The 10,526-nt window shown below is 38.5% G+C and overlaps 1 protein-coding gene across 1 annotated transcript in view; it reads right to left on the reverse strand.

The window, feature by feature from the left end:
• FAM117B (family with sequence similarity 117 member B) overlaps positions 1–10,526 on the reverse strand; it is a 33,341-nt gene that overhangs the window by 21,990 nt on the left and 825 nt on the right. Inside the window, exon 2 of the mRNA XM_075093756.1 lies at positions 2,692–2,843. Coding sequence (XP_074949857.1) covers positions 2,692–2,843 — 152 coding nt within the window. The remainder of the gene's footprint in view (positions 1–2,691; positions 2,844–10,526) is intronic.

Genomic DNA, 10,526 nt, shown 5'->3' on the forward strand with positions numbered 1-10,526 from the left:
TTATTCTTTAAGAATTAAAAAAATACAAATCGATTGCATCATTTTAACTTCTATGTGGACACAGCTGTATTTCAAACAACTACAGGCAAAGCCAAATGGGTTTGATTCAAAGGAAAAAAGACACAAGATTACAAACACCTGCTTTAGCAGCACTTAATATCTGCATGTATGAATTCTAGCTAGACCCTGGGATGCTCAATAATACACTTATCAGCCAACAAATATTCTGCACGTATGCTGTATGTCCAGTTTTATAGATAGATTACATCCAAATTATCAGTCAAAGCAGAAGTCTGATACATAGACAGTCTCTGCATGACCTGGGACCTCTTACACAGTTCTCAGCTATGACATCTCTACCAAGGCCTGCAAGCTCAAGTGTGTCACTACTTGCTGTCTCTTCCCAGTCTGCTTCCTGAATGACTCTACTCCTTATGCCATAAACCCACAGAATCAAGACACCCTGCTTACTCAACTTGAAAATCTTTTATATCTTAATAGATTCAGTTCCTGTTCCGCAAACTTTTGAAATCTGAACACATCCATTTCACATCAGACTTTGTGAAATCTGAAATTACACACTGGAGTCAGGATATCTTGTAAGTGGAACTTCATCCAAACACCATGTCTTCAGAAATGCTAAACAATACAAATGAAGAGCCTATACTATCTTGGGAAACCAACCATTGTATATCACATTTTAAACTTGTCCCTAGCTCAAAAGGTTGCTCTCAAGTACACCAGAAAGATTAAAAGCAACAATGTCTCATCAGTGTCATATCAACACAAGCTTTGGACATACAAAGGTGTGTCTCTATCTCATAATTTTATACTGGTTTGATAAAATTTAAATTAGGAAGTGCAAACAGATCATTCAATTTCCCTCAGCAGTATGCTAACATCAATCACCACTAAATATACTCATTCTGCAGAAATATCTGATGCCCTTTACAGTCTTCCCACTGGCCTTTGCAAATAAGTTTCCCGTTATATGTGAAAGTCCCACTACCATAGCAGCTATATGTGTCAGAATTGGAAGAAAAAGACAAAAGAAAAACCTAAGACAAAAAGGATGATATCTAATCTAGCTGGATTATAAAAACCCAACCATGACTCAGATTAGACCAAAACTAAGCTGAAAGAGACCAAATTAATATAGCAAATACTTTGGCAGTGGTATAGAAAAAAGTATTATTCTAAGAAATCAAATATGAAAATAAACAGCTGAGGCACCCACACTGGTTTAGTTCTGCCCCTTAACGACGCCTTTTACTAGCGAAGCATGAACAGCAACTCCTTGTATATCATACATCTTCCTTCGTCATCCTTCTCTTAGTATGATTTGTCAGCTTTTTCACCCCATCCTCTCAGCGCTTTACTGATTCACTTCCCTGCACAGAAAACTTGTTCCTCAGCTCTCCTTTCTTCACCAGTTTCTATTTCCCCCTTATCCACACAGGCATATTCCCCTACAAAACTACTTACTTTTCTACTGATCTGCTCTTTGAATTACGGTCCTTTCTGGAAAAATGCTGTGGATCTTGAGATGGCCATACAGTAACATTCAACACTACAGACATCATCCACATAACATCCTGCACATTTAACTAGATAGAACACTGAAACATATATGGCCACATTTTTGTTATTGTTACCAAACCTAAATCAGGCTTAAACTCAAGTATGCCCAACATGCTGTCAGTTTCTCTTCCAACTGCATTTTGCTTTTGTTCTTTAAAATTGGTGGAGACCTGTTGTTAAACCATGCTCTAGGAACACAGATTTAAAGTCTGGTATGTTTGGCTCTTTCTTTCACTCTACAAGTCAGAGAAATCCACTGCCAGACTGCATCCACAGAAGGCGAAATGAAACACTGGGATATTTTATTGAATAATCCATCTTGAATCACATCTGCATACAGTAGGATACCATGTAATAACAGCTCCCGTTAAGGGGAATGATAAAATAGCTGTCATGATAAACATATAATTCTTATAATGCCAGTTTCATTCAACTGTTTGCTCGTTCTGTCTTTACGGGTAGCATAGGACCAAACCATTAAAAGCTTGTGAAATTTTGTCACGTTTTTGAAGTTTATTGGCAAATCATGCCCTTTTTAAATACTTTCCAGTGTAGCTAAATTTGAACGTCATTCATGGTTCAGTGAAACAGCTCTTCAATGTATATAATTCTATATTTGGTCCATAGGTCCCAGGTGCACATTAAAGGCCTTGTAGAATCAGAGGATGAACAGCCTATCACAGAAAAGGCTACAATAGCTTTTATACAGGCACCACAGAAGCTTTTTTTACATGTATGCCTGTCTTAGAACTGAGTAAGGAGTCACTGAGTTCTCTTGTATAAATTTAAACTAAATAGTAATTAATACCAGTGCAACCTTGTGTACTGCACACTGTAAGAACAATGAGAAAATGGATGTATAACACACTACTGTTTTCCTGAGGCAGGAAGAAAGTGAAACTCTTAACAGATATTACAGTTCACAGCCTTTTCTTAGAAAAGAATGCAAACAACTGACATATGTAATAGCAAAGGTAGGATTCCTGCAACTTGAAAGTGAATAGGAACTTGTCGCAAGAAAGCTAAAGCGAATGTTTTCAAGGGAAAAGCTTCTTACATTTAAATCCTGTCTTCACATTTAAATACTCTAAAGACAAAAATCTGCCCTACCTGTGTGGCTTTGTCTCTCATACATGGAGCAGCCTGTCCATGATTATCACGAGGCCACTGTCCAGCAAGGTATGGAGCAGCAAGCGTATCCAATGAGGAAGTCCGGCGAATAATACTGGATGGGCTTGATGAAGGTGGTCTTGATTTGTCAGCTAGAATAAAAACACTTGATTAGAAAGAAAGCAAGACAGACAGCTTAATTATTTCAATGGCCTACAAGAAATCATATCAAATTGGAACTACTATGTTCTTAAGTATACAACAAGATACTTTTAATATAGGAATGAAGTTTGCTTTTCCAGGCTCTATCCAGTTTTAAAAAGCAATTAAATGTGTTTTTATGGTTTCCTTAAAAACATCCTCATGTCACAAATGTTCCATTGGTACACGCACATCACGATTTATTCCCTCAAAGGTACAACAGTCATTGGATTCCTAAATGATGAAGGCTTGGAAGAAATAAAAACAGCTAAGTTTCCTCATACATAAAGGCTAACAAAGAAAATCCGTGCTGATTTTTTCCCATGTAACACTGAGTTTAGATTTCACCCCACTAGCCCTTTACCTACTTTAATTCAAGGGACACTATAAACTGACATGTTTTATTAACCACTCAGTACATTATATATGGCAGATTCATAAAGAATTATGTCTAACCCTTAGATCCAAAAGTCAACTTTTATAAGGTAACGATTTAAATTTTACAAGATAATAAAATACCTCTCCTCCCTTTACAGGCTACTTGGTAACTACATTCATATTTGCCTGCCACTGCACCTTCTGCAACACCTCATTTTTAGTGTTCACATTGGTATCACCTTTCAGAACAATTTAGATACTAACAGGAACCCTTACAGAAAAAGGTTAAATTTAACAAGCACAAGAAGTAACATGAGAAGGCAGAATATGGTTAAAAACCAAAAATTTGCATCTACCCCATCTGTCAATGATATCTTAAAGTAAAATGGCAGTAAAAGACTACACTGCAAACTAGTAAGTGTAAATACTGTGAAGAAAAGTTTCTCAAAATAGTAACTGAGGCTTGTTAAACTAAAGAAACTGACAGCAGGAAAGACGCAGGATTTAGATATACATATATGCTCACACATTGTTACTAGCTATTCTAGATGCAAAAGGCAAATCCAGAGATCACAATGATCTAAGGTTACTATCAATTAATCTACTCTCCACAGAATTAACACATGATTCTTTCAAGTATAATCTTACCTATAATGAATACAAAGGCCTAAAACAAATGGCTAGAACACAGCAAACAAGATACATGGATCAGATGGAAGCTTTACAAGGACACTGGAAAAAATCATATGTCTCCTTCTTGACTGTGCCTTAGGATGAGTTCTGCACTTAAAAATTGCTATGTTATTTATACTTTATTCTACATAAGCTCATTTACAGCCAAAACAAGTTGTGCCTGATTAGTGTCTGACCATTAGTCAGAAAATAAAAACACTGCTGCCGGAAGTCCAGAATTCAACTTCTAAGCTGTTTCAATCTACTAAAGATACATAAATATTAATAAAACCTGTTAGGCATAGATTTCCGTGGTGCAGACAACATCTTAGACTCATAGAACACCAGTATTTCAAATGTAAGTCTAGTGACATTCTATACTAAAAATTCTCATGCAAATTTTGCATTAGGAATGCACACATTAAAAAGTGTGGAAAATATTTAAATTCAACTATAAGGAGGTAATTATTAGCACTATGATCAGCCACATTCACATAAAGCAGTCCAGAAACCTCATCTGGTTCATTATTTCTACTAGTACCAACAATGATAAAATCTTACTACTCGGCTTACAGCAGATCTGCTCTCAGGGAGCGGCAGCAAAGCTCAATTTCGGAGTTACCGTGCAGTTAAGACCCCTATATCAAACAAATTCTCTGAACTACTACTACTACTACCATCATACAGCACACTGAAGGGTCTGTTTGTATCAGAAGATTTCAAAACGATTACTTTTGTCTGAACCATTGGAGAACGTGGCATACTAATACAACATGTCATTCCTCAAGAATTGCTTCCGAAGTTATATCAAACATGTTATCTGTCTCAGAAATAGCTGCCATACTCTCCCTATTTATTTTTCTCTGAATTTTTTTATTGAAGAGGAAGGATACTTCTCTCTTTTTACCAAGGAGAAACAGAAAGAATGTGGAAAAAAAAATTAAGAATCAGGACATGTATGTAGTCACTCAACTAATCTGCAAAGCCACTGCAGCAGACAGCTTCCAAACTGAAGCAGCAGAAACTATTGCCCTCTCCCCTCCCCCACAAAAAAAAAAGAAGTGGAAAAAGTATTTTGCTGGGCAAACAGAGAGAACGAAAACTGAAGAGCCTGTTTCCTATTTAAGTTCAAGGGAAGCTGATCATTTCAGGGCACAAAGCTTGTAAGTACTCTCTTACCCTCTGATTTAAGAATTCCTTCAAGGAATTCTGTTTTCAAAGTGCTTTTATTTAGATGGAGCAAGGATGTTTGGATATGTTTTTACTTACTTTCCCACCTCCACAATATGTCTTACTACAAATTGCCGAAGTCTACTACACAACTCCTCTTGCTGTTTTAAAACCTTTCAATGGGAACATATACGATGTTTGCATTGCACTTCCCTTTACAATACCTGAAGCAAGTGTTCAGCTGCTATTTTCCCTTAATGTGACCTACATAGAGATAACAGTTACAACAGCTGTGGCTGATGAAAAACAATGGAGCTGTTCCATCAAATAGACACTTCTTAAATATTAGATCTGTTTTAATTGGCCTAATTATCTCTTTGAACCAATATTTGTGATAAATATCAACCCTCCTATCCATCCACCACTACTCTAAATCTGTCCAGAAAAAAAGTCTTTCTGCAATCTGGCTTCAAAACAAAACAATAGACCAAAACATAAACAGAACACACACAATACAAACCAACAAAATCCATAATGTGGGAACATAACAAGCAAGTTACCGTGTCTTCACAAGTCATTGCAGTACAACTGACTGACATAAGATGCTACAGGTAAACTGGCATCACACACATCTAATTGTGATTATGAAGTCAGGCACCTCCAGAGGCAATTTATGCTAAGGTAGTCTAACAAGTGACTGGAGGGCAACACTGAACAAATATAGGTGCTTACCAATAACTAACTGAAAGTGAAAGGTAGGAAAGAGAGCTCTGACTTGCAGGGGTCTTAACATACAAGTCCTGCAACTACAGTTACAACTGAAAGAGGAAATAACAGTGTGAGAACACATACCTTTGTATTGGATACCTCACAGGAGAAAGTTGCTATATATAAAAGAAGGGAAGGAAAAAAAGAGGGAAGGTCTTACACACAAGAAAGTCCTAAGAGACAACACACTCTAAAAAGTCACCTTTCCATTTTTCAGGAAAAGTTCAGAACTGTTGTTAGAACTGCAAAATAAGGATTATTGCTGAAGTGTAGCTTGAAGATTGATCCTGCAGTCCTGTTGATATCTTTCTATGTACTTGAAACTGAAGTTTTGAGAAAGGAGTAAAAAAAACTCCAAAGAAACATCTATCAGACACCATAAGATGACAAAACAAAACTAGCAAGCAGTAGAAAGAGCCACTGGAAAAAGCATAGGACACCATTAACCTCACAAATTTCCCTGACAGAGTTCTAACTGAAGTTTTTTATATACAGGTAGGATATCCAAAAAAGCGAGAAAGAGCGAGTCCCAAATAGCTTCTCTGGCATTCAGGCACACAGACCTCTGTGTGTGTGACCCTCTTGTTCTTTTTTGGTCAGCCTTTTCCTCAGAATGGACATTCATGGGGTCTCTCCCATGCTCAGCTGTCTTTTCCCAAAAACTCATACAAACACAACTGATCTCAGGGGCTTTACCTGCTTTTTATGTTTTATTGAAAGTTTTCAACAGGGTCAGACAGCATTAAGAACAGACACACAGCACAACTGTGTATGTCCTCTTTGGAATACAATCTTGGCTATTATCCTCACATAAGTGTAAAAGAACTACACTTTTGCTTCTAATAATTCAAAATGATCCCTCGGTAGGAGAATGACTGAATTATTGTTACTTTACCAAACCAAACCTTGGAAAGCCCAAGATGTTCAAGTTACTTAATTCTAGTGAAAGAAAACATTTTTAATTCAGTAAACTCCCCTGCACTGTTGGCCACAAGAAACCTAAAGTATGATCCTGCAAAAATGAACTGTCTTTGCACCTACCATTTGTTAAACAGCTTAGGTAAGCAAAACTTGCATGAAATGGTACCCAAAGCCTTCCGTATTCTCTTATCCTAAGTAATATCTTTTGTAACTACTGCAAAACCTGGATAATTAACATTGATAAGTCTGCAGCTATTACTGTGTCAGTCACCAAATTCTCAAAATAAATCAATTCTACAGTGCAATTTAAGAGTGTAATGGAGTTCCATTCCTTCTCCCTACCCCAAGGAGGGGTTCACACCTGAACTCTTCAAGACTTTCCAATATACTGTTACAACACTTTTCATAATTTCCTTTCACGCAAGTAGGCTTTAATATTACTCTTCCATATACTATTCTAAATAGTTAAAGGACAATGTAGTTCCAGATAAAACTAACTAGTTTTTCTCCTTAATTTTCAGAGCGAGTTTAAATGTCCAATACAGTAAATTGAATATACCAGAAAGTTCAGTATCCAGTAGAGAAATCTCTTACAACCCGAAGGTACCTGAAAGGGTCAGTAAGCAACTGCTATGGCTCTGTCTTGACCTTTTTGTTTACACAGCTTGAAGCATTATAATGTTTTTGGAGTTGAACTCTTCTGAGAAGATGTGTTTAATACAAATAGCAAGATCACATTTGATCCTTACTCAACAGATAAGCCAAGATAAAAATAACAGTAAAGGTAGAGCATACACATTTCTCTGTCTTATTTTACAACAGTCTACTAGTAGGTCAAAATAACTTCTTGCACCTGTCTGCAAGCCAACCCGATTAAAGAGGCATATGTGAGAACTGAACCAAAACTGGAGATTGCAGGACAGACCTCGCAGTGTAGAAATGAGGCCACACCAGTGATGGGAAGGACAGAGCACGTTAACATGGAAGCAGAAGCTGAAGTCTATGAAATAAGTGCTAGAGACTGCAGGGAGGGAAAGTAAAAGATGAGAAATGGGTAGCAGGAAGATACAGGCTCTTGGTCATATTTAGGAGGCAAGCGGCAAGAAAAGCACAGAAATGTAGGAATTGTGGCATGGAATCTTCAGTTTGTGATTATCCCATCATCAACAGAAAATTCAGTTAAGTGTTTCCAACATTTAGTTGCAATTCAGTTCAGAAAACAAAAACACCCCACCATCAAAAAAAAAAAAGCTATTAAGTCACATTTTTAAACTCACAAGTTGGAGCTCTCAACTGTTAAGCAGGTTGATGAAAACTATGTTCACAACCATTCAGCTGCTTCCCAGAAAAAAATCTGAAAAACATCAAGTTGAGTCTAAAGTACACAACTTACAGAACCAGTATCGAAGTTCAGAGGAAGCTATAATTTGTCTAACCTCAAGGTTCATTTTAATCTAAAAAAACATGGCTGCAACTGTAGGAATGAACGAAAGCCATCATCAACAGATAACAAGAAACAGGAAAACCCAAGTTATTCTGCAGTAGATTCTGACTGATACCCTGAAGTGGCCTGCATGGCTTCACAACCATAGCCTCATGAGCAAAAATGAAGTTCCACTTCCATGTTCTCAGCTACCAATAAGTTTTCTCATCTAGACGAAGAACAAAATTGAAGTTAACTCAGTCACTATCAAGCACTAGACTACACAGTAAAAATGTTTAGCAATATTGAACAGGTTTAATCTGTTAATTTAATTGGGCCAATCAAGTACTGTTCAGAAATTTAAACACATGGAAGCAACTAAATGGACACTACTCTTCTGTTTTCACACATCTTGTAAAAAGCCAGTGGAGTTATCTTAACACAGTATAGTGATCAAATTACTTGTTTCTTTCTATATGCTAATTCTTAGAAACAGAAAAAAGTTAGCATGGTTTCAACATGTTTCTATGCAGTGATCTGAAGATAGTGCAATTTTTCCACCCTAAGTGGTCTGATGCATGCCTTTACAGCTTTTGAATCTGGATCTCAAGGCTAGCCATCCTCTTCCTCATTCTCCAGGCCAGAGGAGTGCAGATTGGGCATGAACTTCTATAAAGGTCAGAGGAAGACGATGGGATTTTGTGATGTGTAACAAGCCTTTCAAATTACTTACAGAGTAACAAGAATCTCACATGAAGAATACATACATTCCTTAATCCAAAGCCTCAGAACAGAACCTTAAGAAAATCCGCATTAATCTTATCTGGAAAGCTGAAAATCTAATTCAGAACCTAAACACCTTTATGGCACTGCTCTCTTACACTGCCAACAAGCAGGCATATGGTAATCTTGAAGAGGCATGTCTGAATTAAAACAAAGAAAAATTAAGTCACACAGACATTAGCTCAAGTATTGTACCAATTGGTTATGACTGTCTAATTCGGCAGCACCATTTCACAAGAGCCAACATATTAAGAAAAGGGAAAAAAAAAGCAATATGGTAGTCTGGTTGTAATCATTATTCCAGAACAGGGGAAAGCAACATTAGAAGAAGTAGAAGCATTAAAGGGAATCGTGTTGATCCTAGATTTCTGCGCATTAGTCAACTTTATTGTGTAGATTACCACATGCAAGTTTATGAAAAAGAGTAGCTATAAGCTTTGGTATCTCAAAAGTCACAGATTTTTTTACAGATTTGAGGACACTTCCCGATTTTTCCAGATTTTGAAAATGTTAACAGAAAGACTCACTCATGTATTTTTGAGTAAACTTTTATCCCAAGAAGAAAAAGAACACACATATGTACGCCTCTATTATCCTCAGCCAGATGCCACATATTGCTTAAATTTCAGCGTTCCCAGTATGTTTTAATTATTCAAAAACATTAAAAAGAAATTTGCTATAAAACGTATGCCGTTCCCACACTATTCTCTATCTTTGCTGTAGCACAAGGTTGTCGTCGCTCTCAAGTTCACACATCCATTTGCAGGGTTCAGGATGAAAAGTAACTACTAAGAGAGACACTGAATGCCTCTTTTCCCATATCTATGCGCGGTGCCTGGAGTGCTAGCTAGCTTTCTAATCACAAGCTTGTGGACACTGCTTGGATCAAAAACACATACCATCTGGCACGAAACACACAGAAAGGGAAGAACATCACAACAGCCCCAAACATCAAATTCACCTCAAACTTGTACTGAAGTGCCTCAAGTGCATCTCTGACACCATCGACATGCTCTCATCAGGAAACCCTTAGCAGCACTTTCACAAGTGCTACGGGAGTGGCTACAACTCCCCACATGGCACACTGAGCTTTCTCTGTTCCTCTTCTAAAAGCCAGGAAGCAACAGAGCAGCAACAAAAACAACAAGCCCTTCAACACACAGAGGCTCCACAAGTGCCGCCGCCAGCCGGAGAAGGCTCAGAACGGGAACAAGCCCGGGCACAGCCCCGGTCTCTACCTCTCCCCCGAGCAGCGCGGTGCGCTCGGAAGCACACCACCGGCCGGAGGGCACCGCCGCTATCAGCCCTGCCATCCCGTAAAGCGCTGGCTCAAGCTCGGCTACGCCGCCCTCCAGCGACCGCTGTAGCCCAGCCCCCCCCCCCCCCGGTAACAGTTGGCCGCGCACACCACCCCACCCCACCCCCATTTCCCTCAGGTAACGGCCGGGCGCGCGCAACCTCCCCGGCCCCGTTCCCCTCAGGCACCGGGCGGGCGGGCAGCAGGTGCGCGGCGGCGGCG

Source organism: Phalacrocorax aristotelis, chromosome 5 (genome assembly GCF_949628215.1).
Source record: "Phalacrocorax aristotelis chromosome 5, bGulAri2.1, whole genome shotgun sequence".
NCBI lineage: Eukaryota > Metazoa > Chordata > Aves > Suliformes > Phalacrocoracidae > Phalacrocorax > Phalacrocorax aristotelis.